The sequence below is a fragment of the Nestor notabilis genome, unplaced genomic scaffold (assembly GCF_000696875.1).
Source record: "Nestor notabilis isolate BGI_N333 unplaced genomic scaffold, ASM69687v1 scaffold21690, whole genome shotgun sequence".
In the NCBI taxonomy this organism is placed as follows: domain Eukaryota; kingdom Metazoa; phylum Chordata; class Aves; order Psittaciformes; family Psittacidae; genus Nestor; species Nestor notabilis.
This window is the reverse complement of record NW_009912712.1, coordinates 979-18,473: the sequence shown is the minus strand read 5'-3', so window position 1 is coordinate 18,473 and position 17,495 is coordinate 979. Positions and strand designations below refer to the sequence as shown.

Here is a 17,495-nt window from a genome sequence, read left to right as displayed (position 1 = left end):
CAGGCCTACGTGGACTACAAGACGGTGCTGCAGGTGGACTGCTCCGTGCAGGCAGCACACGATGGTGTCAACAGGTAACGCTCTGCAGGCAGCACCGAAAGGCTTGGGAGCGCGTGAGCCATGAGTTGCTTCTGCCACCATGTCAGGAGCAAGGTGGGTCCCAAGCACACAAACGAAGCAACCGAGGCCTCTGATGCTCCCTGCAGGGCCTGGCTGTGCTCCATTTGTCTGCTAGCACCCTCAGCTCCTTTCAAGATGCTGGTGGAGGGCTGGGAATTAATTCCAGGGGGTTGTTTCTGCTTTTAGTGCCTGGTTTAAAGGAAATAATCCCCTACAAGTTCCAGTGCCCTGTCTTTTAAGCCTCCCTGTGCTGATGGGGGTTAGAGGCTGTTGTTATTCTTTTCTCTGCCTAGACTTGTCTGCTTTACTTCATCACTTGCCAGACTGAGGAGTGACACACACACATATCCCTCACTTGCCTGAGCACTGACAGTCCCAGCCCTTGCGCTATGATATTTTTAGCCCTGCTGACACGAAGGTCCTTTCATTAATGTCCTGTCTGTAGAAGGAACTTAGTTTAGATGCACGTGTAAAAGGATTACTGGAGAGATGCTGTCCTCAATACATGAGCCAGGTTAAAAAGAGACTGGCTACTGCATGGCCCACCCCGCCAGCAGATGGGTGACTGCCAGCTCTCTTGCAGGATGACTAAAGCCCTCCTGGAGAAGGATGGTGTGAACTGGCGCCAGAAGCTCCCGCCAATCCCCACAGTCCCCATTTCTGCCCAGACGAGGTGGAGTGCTCCTTCTGCTGGAGCCCCTGGGGCAAACACTCCTCCTGCAACTGCACCACAACGAGAACCAGGTGAGAGTGTGCCCTTGGGCAGGGCAGAGAGCCCTGCAGCTCAGGAGGGTGATGAACAAGAGTGCTGCCACACCGGCTTGGTGTGCCTGCAGCTGGGGCTGTGGCCTGGTTCTGCCACAGCCTTTTTGGTTGCTTCTGGGTTCTTTGATGTCTCCATGTCTCACCTCTCGTATGGGGATATTTGCTTTCTGGGAGGCTGCACTGCTCTTGTCCATTTCATAGCATTCTGTATTCTTTTACGCTGTTTCCAGACCAAGCTGCTGCTAACACAGAGAGAGCTCGAACTCTGAAGGAAGAAGGAAATGAACTTGTAAAGAAAGGAAACCATAAGAAAGCAGTTGAGAAGTACAGTGAGAGTTTAAAGCTCAACCAGGAATGTGCAACTTACACCAACAGGTACTACTCAGCTCATTGCCCAAGTACTTCTTGGCTCTTTATAAAAGCCACTTGCGACAGAGCTGTCTCATGTTTGCTCCCAAACAAATGAATAAAACAAAAGCCCCAACCCAGCACTGCACCCCAAGTGCAGTCTTCCCTGTAGTTTCTATAATGTTCTGTGATCAGGTATTACAAATCCCTTGGAGATGCTCAGGGATTTCTCCCTTTAACACTTGTCTACCTGGACTGTGGTATTTTGAGTAGTGTCTGCTGGCCCATGAGCCACAAATTGCAGACTGCTACATGTAAAGTACTTCTAAGGCAATTGCTGAAAGCAGAGCACATTCTGGACCGGTACAGATAGGGACCTGCATATTGGAAGTGCAGATTCTTAGCTTTAGAGCAGGTTGCTCTAAAAATCATCTCTATTTTCCAGACTGAAAACCTTTCATTTTTTTCCCTGCTTTTAACTGAAACAAACTCGAGCCCAAGAAGTAAGATGACATAACATACAAGAATAAAGACTGGTTTTGGAGTCCAGCTTTGTGTCGCACTGGGGCTGGCTGAGATCTGGTACGTGTGTTGCAGCAGCAGATGCTGCTTTTAGCCAAAGGTCTCTAACCAGGTATCTGTATTGCAGAGCACTCTGTTACCTGACTCTGAAGCAGTACAAGGAGGCAGTACAGGACTGCACAGAAGCTTTGAGGTTAGATGCTAAAAACGTTAAGGCGCTCTACAGACGTGCTCAGGCACTTAAAGAACTGAAGGTAAGTCAGGAGTTTTTGAACACTTCTGGGCTTGACCAGAAGCCTGTTCATGCATGATCAGAACCAGAGGTGCCCTTTAGAACTTGTCTGTGCGCTAGATGCTATCTACTATTACATAGCTGGGACCTGTATGGACTGAGGGGGGATTTTCTTTCACATTACTATTTGCTCTTTGGATCTCACGAGTTTCGCAGCATCAGGTCCTGCTTCTAGAGATGCTGAAAGCAGCTATGTGTTTTATCTCTTAATGTCTGGTGAGAGATTCTATAGGCAGTACTGCATGACATATTGTAGTCATGTTGGAATCGGAACCCAGTTGAGTGACAAAATTGTCTTCTCAGCCCTAGTTTAAACATGTTTTAGAACAGCTACATCGATGCCAGGGCTTAAGCAATTACAGAGAGGGAGTCACAGGCTTAGTTGTGGTGCCCTTGCCTTTGTTGCTGGGTAGTAATTCTGCAGCCTTGGACTGAATTTTTAATACATTAACACTTCAAAAATATTCTCCTTCTAGGATTACAAATCAAGTATTGCAGATATCAAGAGCTTGTTGAAAACCGAACCAAAGAACACAGCTGCACTGAGATTACTGCAAGAACTGAACAGAGCCTAGGGTAACCAAGCAACGAGGAAAGCTTTGTTTTCCACCACAGAAGAAAGCTTTTTGCCTTCTGGTGTTGTTACAGGGACCAGTCTTAATCAGGATCAGTACTGAAATCCATTGTCCACTACTGCTGATGTGTAACGAGTTCTGTGCCAGCACAGTGAATGTTAAGACACACAATCTGTATCAAACTTGTTATCTGGCTCTAGGATAATTCAAAGTTTTAATGCCCCTCCCTCAGAGGCAAATAGGTTAACTTCCTTGTAACTATCAGCCTCAGGGACCCTTTTCCGTATTAGCTAAGATGCATGTGAAGTGGCTATTCTCTTTCTGAAGAGCTGCAGAGATTTTATTTGTCCTTATTCAGGTGACAGTTCTGCTGCGTTTGTGCTGCTATTCCTTCAGTAAGGTTGCTGCAGGAACTGCTGCAGTCGCCCTAGCACCACGCACCATTCTTGTAACAGAGGCACAGTTACTTGCCCCAGGGCCAAGCTTGTTCCTTCTCCCACTTGATGCCTGTTGGCCCTCAGCTGAGTTTCTGCTGCTTAGCGTGGTTGGGCAGTGTTTACAGCAGCAACTTTCTTTTAATTATTCTGCACATTTAAGGAGACAGCAGCAAGTGAAGCCTTGTTACACTGTGCACTACTTCTTTCAGATTATGGGTGCTTGGGAATTTTACAGTTGGTTTTCTGTGTTGGTTTATTGTGTTTGGGATTGGTTTTTTTAAACCACTTTAGCTCCTCTGTGCCTTTTGGAGCAGTTGCTACAGGGTGTTACAGAGAGGGGGATATGCAGTAACATCCTAACTGAGGCCTGGCTTACTACTTCAATGCATGTTTATACTTTTTTTGCTCTTCTGCTTATCTGGTATTGATGGCACTGACTTGAAATGGTAGGTAAAGAGATATTTGGAGCTATCCTATAAATCATTATTAAAACTGTTTCTCATTAAAGCCATGTTTATTTTCACTTTAGAGCTGTGTTTGTTATGTGACTGATGGTATAGGGGAACTGGAACACTTTAACCACTTCATACTACCCTCCCTTTTTGTCAGAAGACAAATCACTGCTGTACAGTGTCTTGCTCTGTCAGACAGTGACAATCTATGAGGGTTTCTAACCATTGCTCAGCTCTGCACACTGTGCATGGGTAGAGTGCTTTAAATACTAAGTCAAGATGCTGGACAACACTAGACCTGAGCCATCTTATAGTACAGACCAGGAGCCAGAAGCTCCCCCTTAAGTCAGGGTTCAAGTACCTTTGTTTTCCACCTTGCTTCTCCCAGCAGTCAATGTTTCAGGCAGGTACCTCACTGAAGTGAATTTAGGAAGCAGGCACTCCCTCTAATACTATTAAAGACAAAGACTTCTTACCTTAGCCTGATGTTAAGTAGCTTTTTGTAGGTGCCAGGGCTGTACTCCATCAGCTGTAATGGGTCAGGGCTTGAAAGAATTCCTCCCTGAGGGGCAGAGATCATTGCCATTCCCTCCCTTCCCACTTCTAAGTACTGCAGCTCTATTAATCCTGCAACCAGTGCTTGCCTGAGCTCATAGCAAGTAAGTGATTGATAGATTTCAGGGTGGGGAAGCACAGGACAGCAGTACACAGATAAGCAGAGGAAGATTGGCTTCACTTAGTGAAGAGCTATCTTTTTAACAGCCCTGCAGTTGCCTGGGGTGGCAGATAGATACCTTCACTGTTCAGCAGCTCTAAGCAGCAGCATTCACCTCTTTACCTCCTCAGCAATAGCACTGCTTTTTTGTACCTTCTCTCTTAAGACTTTCCCCAGAAATACCAGTAGCAGGTAGACAAAGATCAAGCACAGCAAGAAGACACACTGCTTCAAGTTCAGGGTCACTTCTGCCACTATCTCCCCTTCTGTTCCAGCAACAGTGCTGCTGTCCACGAAGGACACTTGCCAGGCATGCAGAGGTAGTGCTGTCTACATGGGCAGCTGGTGAGTGTTTGTCACAGGGTTTTGTCACCATCCACCCCTTTCAAAAGCCACAGCAGCTGTTCCAGACTGGAGACTCCAGATTCACATTTGTATTGCTGCTCCTGCCTCAGCTCCCTAAAGCCTCAGGCTTCCCTGAGGAGTTCAACCAGGGAGCTACCCCACAAACCTTCCAGTATTCTCCAGTACACAGGGGGATCCAAGCTCCAACTTCACCTTTTCTGACAAACATTTTAAAACTTCTGGTCTTTGTTCACATCCTTTCTTAAGCTATTCTGATGTCCCTGTGTTCCTGTGCCCCATTCTCTGCATTCCCTCTAGCTTTACAGTAGTCTTCTCCAGCCAAGCCATCCAGCACTGATGGTGATGTCCCCAGCACATCTGAACTTCCCTGTTAAACCTGGAAAAAGATTGCAGACAAGCTAGTCAACAGCAGAATGTACTTGTACAGTTCCCCTGTACATTTACCCTCATGCAAATATTTATTTTTCCTTTAGGGACAAAGCATAAAAGCTTCCAGCCAGTTGCACTTTGGGAGAAATAACCAGTGAAGGTCTTGTATATTAAGTGGATTCAAGCCCTTTATAAGCATCTCATTGAGAAGGAGATATCTAAATAATGCACAGTTCAGGCTGAGGTGTCCACTATGGGGAAAATAAATATTTATGGAGGTCAGAAGAAGAACTGACAAAATAAAGGCAAGAAAAAGGAATGATGAAAAGCTGCAGGGCAGAGTCCCAGCCGAGCAGAGCAGACACTGTGCAGGAGCAAATGTGTAAGCTACTCCATTAAAATGCTGGAAGGAAAACAAGAAGTAGGAGGGATGACTCAGCAGCGAGTTGAGAGTATGATACAGCACAGAAGGAAGATTGAGACGGCAACACCAGCACACAAGGTGGGTGGTGCTGACGGAGGTGTGCTCCTGTCAGCTCAAGGAAGCAGTCAAATAAGGACAATGCATCGCCAGTCTCAAGTACCAAGAAGCATCTAGGGACTGAAATTCCTTTCCTAACTAGGAAGAGCAGAACATTAAGGCCAGGATGATGACAGCAACGTGCTCTGGGAGGGGCACAGAGAGCAGAACACAGTAATAATGGGTCCCAGCTACTCTGCGAGCAGGGAGCGTCCCAACAGGACATGATGTGTGTATGAAGGTTTTCATGCCCATCAGTGGCTCCTTGAAGCCACTGGCCAGGAACACACAGAGGAGAAGCAGCTTTTGATTTACAGCTATTCCACAGTACCTCAGAAGCTGGCTCTCATGCACCACACACACACACACGGTGTGGTGACCAGCAGAAGACACTTGGTGCCAGTACTCCTGCAGGCATACAGGGTTCATTATAAAAGGAACACCAGAGGAAGATGATGCCTTTATAAAAGGAAGTTACAACCAGCTACCTAGAAAGGATAAAACCCATGTAGGTGGTATGAAATTTGCTTAAAGCCATCCCTCCTAGAGAGGCAGGAAGGATGAGAGCCTGTTGGTTGGAAATTCGTTCACTTAATCCTGTATGTGCCCTCCCATCAGCTCTCAGGACTGCTGCCCCACCAGCATCACAAGCTTCAAACACTAACGACAGCAGCCTGACTCCAGTTCATCCCTTCACCTGCATGAAACAGAGAAAAAGTATTTGCTGTCTTTCTGCAAAGGAAACTAACCCATGTGTTGAGGGGTGAAAGCATCAATTCTTTATTAGTGCCAGCTACAAGAACAAATAAAACTACCGAACCCAATAAATTCACTAAAATGATGATTCATTATCACTCTGTCACTTCCTGGGCAACTGAACCAGGCTGGGTTCCACACTACATTTTCCTATGTGCTTTCAGGGGAGAGAAGTAACACGGGTATCTTTACAGGTGCAGGAGGAAGCAATTGGCAAGGTTTACAATACACACAGGAAATAGGATGGGGCATTGAAGACAAGCCAGAGTCACTGTACAGGCACGATTCCAAAGGCTCAGTGAGGTTGCTGCTGCTGTTCTTCAAAGGCAATGTTCTCAGGGCTCTCCTGAAATCTACAAGAAACAAAGAACCCACACATGCAATTTTCAACTGCTAGAAAGTTTTCATTCAGACAAGATGAAATTCAGCTGAACTTGGGTTAACACAGTTTCCTTGATGTCACAAGTCAAGAAATATTCTATTCAGAGGAGTGCATGAGAGTCCGAATTGCTTGTTAACGTGTCTGTCCCGACCTCAGCAGCAGGGACAGCTCTCCTGATGAAGCCCACACAGCACCATTAACACTTTGTAGGGTATCTACTGATAAGGTTCTACAAAAAAAACACTGAGAAGTCCCAGAAAAGATTGTGCTGGTCCCCACTAGACCTACAGGTAGGCCTTTTCCTGTCTTCCTTTCTGGTTGCACAGACATTGATCTCATCAATATAGAAAAAAGCCCACATAGAACCATGTCTCTGCAGTATGATTAAGTCTGGAAAATGAAGGATGCAACTGAAGAAAAGGGATGTTACAAAGATACTCAAGACGCTCATCAAGCCTTACTTGGTTCAGACAAGAAACCCAATCCCCAGTTCCAGAGGCAGAAAGCAGAGCCCCTGAGCACAGCACCACGCGCTGACACCAGCGACAGGTCCTGCACCTACCTGGCTCACTGCAGGAACACCGCAGCACTGCCCTTGTGCGAGGTCTCCGTGGCCTGGTGCGCCTGGAGAACAGCGACCGCTTCCTCGATCTTACAACAGAGAGCACAAGAGGGAGGGAGTTGAGTTGCTCCAATGTAGAAGCGCGCTTCACATGAAATTCCAGGTCCCGATCTGGTTGTTTGCACAGACCCACTTCTAAGATACAGGACTATTATGATATAATGATAAAATCCAGGCCTGCTACTTCTGCAGGAGACTGATCAGCCCAAAGATCTCTTCTGTCTCTTCCTTAGGGAAATGCTGGGGCATCTCTCCTTTTCTACAGGAGTCAGAACTTGGGCAGAGAGAAATCAGGATTTTCCGTAGGTGAAACTGCCTCATACCACCCAGCAGAGCCCAGGTTCCTTCAAAAATCATCAGTGAAAGGGTGAAAGTGAGTCCTGCCTCCAAGGAGCAACAAGGAGATGCAGCCTATTCACTGCAACTGCTTTGATGGGAACCAAAGTGAAATACTCACCAGGATTAAGGAGGAAACTGAAGAAATGCTGCAGACATGCAGCACTTGTCTGGTTTCTGTTCTCAGGAAAGAGCATGTCCCTATCTCCCTCTAGGGAGCACCCACCCTGCTTCCCCCCCGCCCCTTCCCAACACTTCCCTGTGCTTTTAGGGAGCTGCTCTGAGCTTCTCTTTCTGAAGGTGGGCAGGGGTTCAGGCACTGGGTGCAGGACAACCAACCTGCAGCCCTTTCTGCTCATTTTTCACTTAACCCACCCTCCAAACCAGCAGCTACTTGTCTTCCCATTCTTCCTGTGGGCCACAATCACCTTTCCTTGCAGCAGCAGGTAGTTAGCCCTTTGGGATGTGATCTGTTTGGGCTCCAAATGCCTCCTTACCTTGGAGTGCAGGGAGTCAGGCGACTCCAGGAGCAGCAGCAGCTCAGAGTTGTCTATCTCCAGCAGCATCCCAGTGATCTTGCCGGCCAGCGTGGGATGCATGGTGTGGATCAGAGGGTAGAGGCGCTCGCCTGCTCCAAACACCAGGGAGAACATCAGTACTGTTCAAGACCTGCAGCATTATCAAACCCAGCACAAGCCCTGCAACCCTCCCACTTCTGTCCCTTCAACTGAAAAGGGATACAAGGACGGTGATGGAAAAATCACTGCTCACAAACTTCAGCACGTCATAGCAACAGTGCTTGTAGGCAGGGAAACAGCTGGATGAAGCCAGGCAGCAGCAGGCACTGCCATAGCAGCAGGGCAGTGGAATGGCAAGTGCTACCCATGCTGCCCACCAGCATGCACATGAAGGGACCTGCCTCTGCAGGAGCAGTTTCGTCCCAGGCAGGGCAAGGCAATCACACCACAGGCACTAGCTGCAAGAGCCCTCCAACATCCTGGCACAGTATGTTCCATCACTGGGATGCCAGACAGCACCCAAAGCCCATGGACCATACGGCAGAGCTGACCCTAACCCCTACAGTCACCAAGCTGTTCGTCAGTGCCTGGCAGCCGTGATGCAGGATGGCTCAGAGTTCAAACCACAAATGCCCTGACAGCACAGGCAGGACAGAGCCTTGCCTCTCCTGCACAGCTTCAGACACGGATTGCCAGGCAGCTAATACAGACAGGGAGCGAGTTTGCTGCTTCCACACCCTTCCAACAGAGCCTGAATTTATTTAATTTTAGGTTTGGGGTTTTTTTAAGCAGCATATCAGAGCATCCCACACAGGTTTACAGCTTCTCCTAGCAGCTACGTTTTCCCTGGTGCATCCAAGTCCACATGCCCTCACATGCACGCACAGCCTCACAGCTGAGCCTACTCCAGCACAGCAATCGTGACACCCACCTATCATTTGCTTCTGCTCCTGAGGAGGGGCTGCTGCAAGCATGGATGCAGTCAGGGGCTCCTGCCCCTGGATGTGCACAGCAGGTTCTCCCACCTGAGAAGAAACAGAAGAGCAGCAATCAAAGGCTTGAAGGGATGTGCAAGTTACCTGGCTTCCAGGAAGGATGGCTGGTCCCCAAACACGGCTGGGCAGTTCACCCTTCCAAGATGCTGATGCAGACTCTAGCATTGCCCGTTTGCATCCAAACGCAGGCTTCCAGGTAAGCTGAAGCCAGGCATCACAGCTATGTGGTTACTGGATCCATAGCCCCAGTTACCCCAGCAGCGCCCTGGGAAGGGTCCCTGTACCACCAGGCATAGACAGAGCCATGGGGCTGCCTGGGCTCAGCAAGCATGTTAACCCAGAGCAGGACCAGGACTGATGCATGTTGTGGTGGCCATGCCCAAGCCAGTTACCTGCTGGGCCACCACAGGCGACATGTGCCCCATGGGCTGGACATTCCTGACGGCTGAGGAGTACTTGTACTGCGGGGTGCCCCGCGGCAGGGTGGGCGAGGAGGGCACCCGTGCGCTGACCGTCTGCGTCCCGATGTTGGCTACAGTGGGGACAGGAACATTAGTAAGGAGGAGCCCGTTGAACATGTGCCTGTGCCCAAGGAGGCTGAAGCCACAAGGACAGCATGTTCAGGCAGAGGGCCTGAAACATCCCCTCCCAGGCTCAAAGCAGCCCCCAAATCAAAGGCAGCTTCCCAGGGCAGGCAGGGCATTGCCATCCAGCCCAGGCTGGGCTGACTGTGCAGAGGGTAGAGCTGGCAAAGGCACCTACACCTCATTGCCTCAGCTCCAGAAATGCCCATCTATATCAGCAGCCAGAGGACACGGCATAAGGCAGGTTGGCTGCAAGAGCCAGTGCCCCTGTCCCCTGGGTCACTGCTCCTGCAGGGAGGTGAGGGCAAAGAAAGGAGGGGACAAGGACAGTCCTCCTGATCCACCCGCTCACTTCAGCAACAAGACAGACCACCAGAGATGACTTGGGCTAAATCACACAAAGCTGGAGGGCTACAGGTAGATGGTGCCCCACCAGACAGTTCTATGTTTTGGGGGACATCAGACCTTCTTCACCCACTCACCAGTTGAGCAGCTTCCACCCTGTGCTACTTAAGCCTCCCCTCAAAGCCTGTCCACAGAGGAGCCCCAAAGAGGTCTAACACTGCAAGCCCTGGTGAGCATCATCCTCTTCCTCACTCACAAAGAAGGCAGACACAGGGTTGCAGCACTCTCGGGGTGAGGAGTGCTCTGGGTCACGTCCCCAGCCCTGCAGGAGCACAGCCATGTCATGCTGGCACAGTGGAGGGGACACCCCAGGACACAGAGACAGCACAGCCAGGCACTGGGGATACCTGCAAGGTCTGGTTCTCAGGCCACAGCTCCAAATACCTCTACAGCGAATGTGTTTTACTGGAGGCTTGGTCTTGGCAGCAGTTCATCTACCACCTGCAAGAACCTCTGCTTCTGCCCAGGAGGTCCCAACCTCCACCTCAGTCTGAGCATGCAGCCTAGGGTGCCATGGCTGCATCACCATCATCTTCAGTGAATGCACTTAGTAAGCAGCAGCCAATAAGACCAATCTACATACTAGAGACCCATCCCATTACCTGAAAGACCACAACCTTCCCCCAAAGTTATGCACTTATTTACTACAGACACTGCTTCAGTCCCGCCATATCCAAGGGCACCATCCAGACTCCTCCACGAGCAATCCCATGAACTGATCCATGCTGGGAGGTCAACCCAAGCTGGCAGCAAGCTCCCTTGCCAAGGGTGATGGCCAAGCCAGGTCCTTCCCTCACTTACCCACTCTCTGTGCCTGGGGGGGCACACGGGGCACTTGGGTGGACGCCTGTCTCATGGTGCTGATGTTGGACAGCAGGCGCCGGGGTGGTGCGGCAGCCCTCAGGATGGGGGTAGCTGCGGGATATGCTGCTGGAGAGATGGAGTGGGATTAACAAAGGCAGCACAAGGCATGGATGGAGCTGTGACTGCAGCTGGGGAAAGCGCAGGAGCACCTCACCTCTGGGGTCAACCTTCTCCCCCCGGCACCCACCACCACGACCCCTGCACCAACCCCCTGTGTACTTCTACAGACAACAGCCCCTCGTGGCTACACACTTTGTGCTGCATTTAGAGACCTTCAGTGCCCAACCGAGCCCAGCCCATCCCTGGAGCCCAACTCACGGGGAGGCCGGGAGGGCTGCACACTCCAGCGAGTGGCAGGACGGACGGGGACAACTGGGCTGGGGCTGTAGAAAGTAGCTCTGGTTTGCGGCTGGGGAAGGAGAACACATTATCCAAGGTGACCTGGGAGCTGAGCTGAGCCTGGTCTAATCCAGAGCATCTCACCCACTGCCGCATGGCCCGCAAGCCAAACCCACGCTCTGCAGCGTGCCAGAGCACCTGAACGATCAACCTCCAGCCCTGCTGTCCTCCAGCAGCTCCACTGATCTCCTCCTCATGAGCTTTTGCACCTCTGTAACCCTTCTCCCTCCCCTCATTTCATCAGCAGACCATGCTCACACCCTCCCACCAAACTCCTCCTTGGCTCCCTCCTCCAAGGTGCAGTCAGTAGCTACTAAACCTCCAGTCATTGCCTGGGGCACCTGCATTCCACTGCATTTTGGCAAGCCCTGCTGCTTACGCAGAACCCTGGTGCTGATGCCCCCAGTCCCACTAAGCCCACATGCAAGTCTACACAACCCCAGAGATGCTCCTCAGCCCAACTGCCACCTCCCTCCTGCCGGCCAGGGCAAATCCTGGTCCCCATGCAATGCTGCCATTTGGGATCGGGGACTCACCTGAGGAATAGGGGGTAAGAAATACCCCGGGGGGGGCTGGAAAGAGCCCAGGAGAGGGCCAGGCAGGGCCCTCATGGTGGCTAATCTCTGCATATACTGGTTGGTGAGGATTGCTTTCCGCTCCTCTTTCCTTTGAGCAAGTGCAACGTAGAGAGGCTTAGTGCTGACAATCCGCCCATTCATTTCTGTCACGGCCTTGGTAGCCTCTTCTGGGGAGGAAAAACATACAAAGCCAAACCCTTTGCTGTGGCCACCCTCTGTCATCACCTAAAATTAGATTAGAACAAGACAGCTAAGTCCACAGATCACTGCAGCACCCACAAAGCACGGCACGCTGGGGAGGGGGGACATGGCACCTGCCAGCTACAGGTACCCCATTGCACGCCCCAAGTGCAGGGTGGGATGGATGGGGCTGCACGGAGAGGATTCTCTGGGGAAGGGGAAGATTTTCTTAGCCAAAAGCAGCAGGTTTGGGAAGTGAAGGTGGCAGAGTCTGGGCCAGCCCCAAATCTGCAGCCTCTGATCTTCCAGGGGGTCAGTGCCCCAGCCTCACGGGCAATGCTCCAGCACTTACTGCTGCAGGAGCCAGCAAGGTTTGGGATCAGTGGGACACCATGCCCAAGGGCCAGGCAGCATCTGTCCCTGGCAGCTGACCTTAAAGCCAGAGCATCCCTCTGCACCCAGACACACAGCCTTCAAGAGAAGGTTGACACCAGTCTTGGTGGCAAGACTGCCACTTCTATGGTTCTCCAATAGACAAAACACCAGCCTGTCACCCTGCTCTCCTCAGAGAGAGGTGCCTTGTGGGTCACCCCCTTTTGCATCAGTGTCACATTGGCCCCAAACCACGGAGCAGCTGTGCAGTATTCAGAATGAAGTGGCTTTAAGGTCCCACACCCTGAACCTCACTGGGGCTGGGCAAAATCAACAAAGCTACAGAGCACGTGCTGAATCAATAAGCTCCCCAGGACAGCGTGGGGTGCAAGTGGCACGTCCTTCACACTCGGCTTGGGATACAAGCCATCAGCAGGGATCCATAACTCAAGAGGGCGACAATCCCAATCCATTCCCAAGGGCTGAACGCACCCCTGGAGCCCCAGCAGCAGCCCCAGTCCCTCACCTTGGCACTGGTGATGGTGCCATAGGGAGAGAACTCCTTCCTCAGCCTCTCATCATCTATCCCATCATCCAGGTTCTTCACATACAGGTTGACCCCCTGCAAACAGGCAAAAAAGCTGCTCGGGCTCACAAAGTTTACAGCAACTTTTCAAGCTGGAAGCTTGTTTCACCAGCAGCTCAGCCGGAGGATGGGATATTCCACTAACACATCCTCCCGAGAGCTCTCCAGAGCTGCTGCAGGACCGGTGACACCAAGAGGAGTCAGAACCACGTGTGTGCTCCACTTGCAGGTGAGACACCCCAAGTGAAGAGGCACCCAGACCATGGCTATGAAGCTGCTCCAAGACCTTAGGAAGCTGCTTCATTTCCAGACTATATTTTGATTTCTGGAGGCAACTGTTCACTGGCCAGCATCATCCTGGGCTTAGATCTCTCTCCTCTTTCCCAATACTATTTCCCAGCACATTACGAGGCAGTGACTGGACCCCTGCACAGGTCTTTTTGACTTGCAGAAAGGACCCAGCACACTGGTCTGCTCTGGAGAGCGCCGTGCTATGCCCAAGACAAGGAAGCCCCCGGCTGCCCAGCGCGTGTCCAGGGTGCATACCTGCAGGATGGAGCATCCTGCTCTCCTCTTACCTGGTACCTGCTCACTCGCTCCTGCTTGATCTGCTCAAACTTCCTCTTCAGCTCGCTCTGCCGCTCCAGCCGCTTCTGCGCTCGGCCCACGTACACCAAGCGCCCGTTGATCTCCTTCCCGTTCATGTTGGCCACTGCCTGCCAGCGGAGGGAAGGGCTCTGAGCGCCCTTGTGGGAAGCCAACAGCCACGGCTCTACCCTTCACCCACCGCCCCAGGCCAGCCCCACCAGGAGCAGAGCCCTCCCTGGGCAACGGCAGCAGCTCTGCTCCCCTTCACCACATCCTGCCCATCCAGTCGGAGCACCCGGGCAAGCGTGAAGCCAGTGAAGCTTCCCCCCACCGGGGAGCAGTGGGAACATCAGCAGGCAACAAGCTCAGGCCTGAGACAGGCAGCGAGGAGCCTCTTGCCTTCTGGGCTTCTTCATGCTTCTCAAAGTTGACAAATCCAAAGCCCTTTGAGCGGCCGGCGTTGTCCATCATGACTTTGACACTTAGCGTCTTTCCTGCAGGGAAGGGAAGCCCATCTGAAGGGTGCCTGCCAAGGAGGTGCTGCCACACACAGCACCGTGCTCAGAAGCCACCGAGAGATGCCAGCCCAGTAAGGAGACTGGACAGTCACGGCAGCACGGAAGAGCCAAGTGAGAGGACAGAGGGGTCTATGGTTTGGCACAACACTGAGCACTGTCACAAGAGGCATCGCCCAATAATGGACTAAACTGAAAAGCCTTTTTTTCCTTAAATTCAGACTCAGGATCTCTTATTCCCAGCACTCCCATAACCAGAGAGCACACTGGTTTCAGGACAATTTAAAAACTGAACAAACAAGAAAACTCACTTTTCTTACCCAAGAAAGTAAAAGAAACTTGTATTTTTTTTCCTCAGGAGAGAACCTAATACGAGTTATCCTCCATCACAGCAGGAAAACATATGTAATGTCCCAATGATTTAAGCCACCCTGGTCCTTTGGTGAGGTGGTGTTTAAGCAAGTCAGATTCATAGAGAAGGGGCTCAGTATTTCAATCAAGCACTCTCCCCCACTCCCTTTGCAATTCCCCAACTCCAGTTTATCGGATGTGAGGACACTTTGCTTCAACAACCCTGCTCACCGAACTTGGAGAATATTTCCCGCAGCCTGTCATCATCCATGTCATCCCCAAAGTTTTTGATGTAGACGTTGGTGAACTCCATCGCTTTAGCCCCAAACTCTGCCTCACGCTCTTTGCGGGATTTGAAATGGCCAACAAACCTGTAGGAAGCAAGGAAGGAGGCCTGAAACCCTCCACATCCCCTGCGGAGGGAAGATCGATGCAGGCACTTCTGTCTTGGTACAGGCCAAGAGAGACCCCATCACCTCAGGCCATGCTTTGCTCACCCCTAAATCCACCACGTGTTTCACATCCAGCAACTTCAGTATGTCCCACTCCAGTGTTCCCTTACCCAAACCCCACTTGGCACTACTGAAATGGGGAGAGCAGTAACACAGGGCACAGCCCCATGCTGGGGATGTCACCCCAAAACTCTCACAAAGGATGCCACCACATTCCAATTCTCTTACTCTAAGGTATCTCCAAGCCCCTTGGGAAGCCACTTGTCTCTGCAGAGACAGGAATATAGATAATAAGATGATGCAACATAAGTAGAGATCTGACAAACAAGAAAACCTCTTCCTGCCCAGATTATCTGATGATGACAGCCAAAATTGAAGACCAGACCTGCTTTGTGGGCACTCCACACTGCCTCAGTGATAAAACACAGCCCAGGACCGGACTCCTTCCCCACCAGCAGGAAGGGCTCCAAACCACTACCAGACTTCCACCAGCACTGGCCACAAGTGACTCACTGCCCTGGAGCTGCTGCACCCAGTGGGGATAGGACAGGAAAGCAGAGAGCAGCAGGAGGTGGCAGCCCGAGCAGGGCAGACCCTTGCTCCCAAGTGTGCACCAAGGCAAGGGAGGAGCAGAGCCAAGCACAGAGCAGAGGGGACACCCTCCTCCCCAGCACTTACACCTTCCGGTCATTGAGCAACATCCCATTCATGGTCTCAATGGCCCGAGTTGCTGCCTCGTGAGTCTCGAAGTGAACAAAGCCATAGCCACGGGATCCATTTTCATCACAAACCACCTACAGACACCGGGTGAGGTGAAGGGGACAAGACAGACACTGGTTTTCTCCACGTCTGCACATGAGTAAGTCACAGCAAAACCCACCCTCATCTTCTGGGGCATTTGCCCTCCCTGACACCCCATTCCCACTGTGGCTGAGCGGTACTGGGGGTGTTGGCTGCACGTCAGGGAGCTGTGTGAGGCCACGACCAGATCCCTGGTGCTTTATACAATGCCCAGGGGCTTGTGGCTCACCAAGACCCAAGTGCCATTGAGGCACTGAGCTCAGACAGGACAACACACAACATCTCTGTGCAGGGACTGGAAAGAAGGGGGACAGAGGGAAAAGCTCCTGTTTCCACACAAAACACAGCAGCACCTTTTGGCTTCAAAGCAGGTGGGAATTTAGAGGAAACTTTGTGAGAAGCAAGACAAGAAAGTGACTTTCAGCTGGCTGGAGCCCACTGCCAAGAACACAGGGCAGCTCTGCAGCAAGCTCTTCCCTGCAGCACCCATGGGTGCGTGTACCTTGCACGACAGGATGTTTCCGAAGGCAGAGAACGTGTCGTACAGGGCTTTGTTATCAATGGAGTCATCCAGGTTCTTGATGAAGACGTTTCCAACCCCTGACTTCCTGAGCCCAGGGTCCCGCTGGGACCACATGATGCGGATGGGACGGCCTTTGATCACTTCGAAGTTCATGGTGTCCAGGGCTCGCTCAGCTGGCAAAGAAGCGAATACAGGGGAGAGAAGAGGGTAAGAGCCAGATCCCCTTCACAACCTACATCAGCCAAGACGGGCAGAGGAAACAGGAATCCTGTTGGACAGGGGCTTATTAACCTGAATGGGCCAAGCTCTGCCTTCCAGGGCAGCAGGGCCAGGCAGGGGCTGCTCTCCTCCCCTCCCGCCACATCACTTTTTAACTTTTTCCATTTCCAAAGCATGTCCGATTCCCATGAGATCATCCATTTCACTGCACAGTCCAGTTTAGCAGACGCCAAATTCATTTTCCCAGTACATATGTTGGTCTCCAGGGCAACTAACACACCACCTTCCCATGCCCAGCATGAAATACCTTTTGGTTACAGCTCTCTACCACTGTGATGCCTGCCAGGAGAGAAGCCTTGCTTTGCACCATGAGGCAGCTCATGGAGGGAGGTAACTCTTGCAAGTCACCTTCCTTGACCCACAAGCCCAAAGCCCAGCTGCTGCATCCTCTCCCAGTCCCTAAGAAGAGATGGGAGCGGGATGGGTCACCAGCTGAGAGCAGACTGGGATTAGTTACAACCAAAACTCAACATCAGCAGATGCATCAGTCCAAGTGCCAACAGCTGATGGGTACAACCACTCAGACAATGCCCCCCCTTTCCCACTGCCTGCCCTTCCATCTCTTGCACATCCCAAGCCCCCACTGCCAGGCAGCTCCTCGGGGCTGTATTACTGGGATCGTACCATCCACAGGCTGCTGGAAGTTGATGTAGGCATAGCCCAGCGATCGGCGCGTGGCGACGTCCCGACAGACTCGGATGGACATGATGGGCCCAGCAGGTGAGAACTTCTCGTAGAGCATGGCTTCAGTCACATCTGGGTGCAGGTCTCCCACGTAGAGAGAGGCTAATGGGTAGCCAGGGCCGGTAGCGTTCATGGTCAACCACAAAGCTCAGCTGTGGAGGAACACAGACCCGAGGCTGCAGGGTGCAGACTGCATGCAGCAACTCACACCAGGGCTGGCCCCACCACAGCAATGCAATCCACA

At 51.6% G+C, this 17,495-nt stretch overlaps 2 protein-coding genes across 2 annotated transcripts; one reads left to right on the top strand and one right to left on the bottom strand.

Moving 5' to 3' along the window:
- Window positions 1-3: 3 nt before the first annotated feature.
- On the top strand, window positions 4-2,622 carry TOMM34 (translocase of outer mitochondrial membrane 34; the record flags this gene model as incomplete). Its single annotated transcript, XM_010020930.1, has 5 exons — window positions 4-74; window positions 704-864; window positions 1,122-1,260; window positions 1,883-2,009; window positions 2,524-2,622. Coding segments are annotated over 5 exons (597 nt in total), but the record flags the coding sequence as incomplete, so codon positions are not given.
- Window positions 2,623-7,186: 4,564 nt separating this feature from the next.
- LOC104410676 (embryonic polyadenylate-binding protein-like) lies at window positions 7,187-17,384 on the bottom strand. The gene is made up of 14 exons (XM_010020921.1): window positions 17,192-17,384; window positions 16,268-16,461; window positions 15,643-15,758; window positions 14,744-14,883; window positions 14,046-14,140; window positions 13,637-13,774; window positions 12,999-13,094; window positions 11,879-12,145; window positions 11,262-11,352; window positions 10,881-11,006; window positions 9,483-9,622; window positions 9,027-9,120; window positions 8,075-8,205; window positions 7,187-7,270 (listed from the first exon to the last, which is right to left on the bottom strand). The coding sequence occupies exons 1-14, from the start codon at window positions 17,382-17,384 to the stop codon at window positions 7,187-7,189; spliced, it is 1,905 nt and encodes a 634-aa protein (XP_010019223.1).
- Window positions 17,385-17,495: the final 111 nt, after the last annotated feature.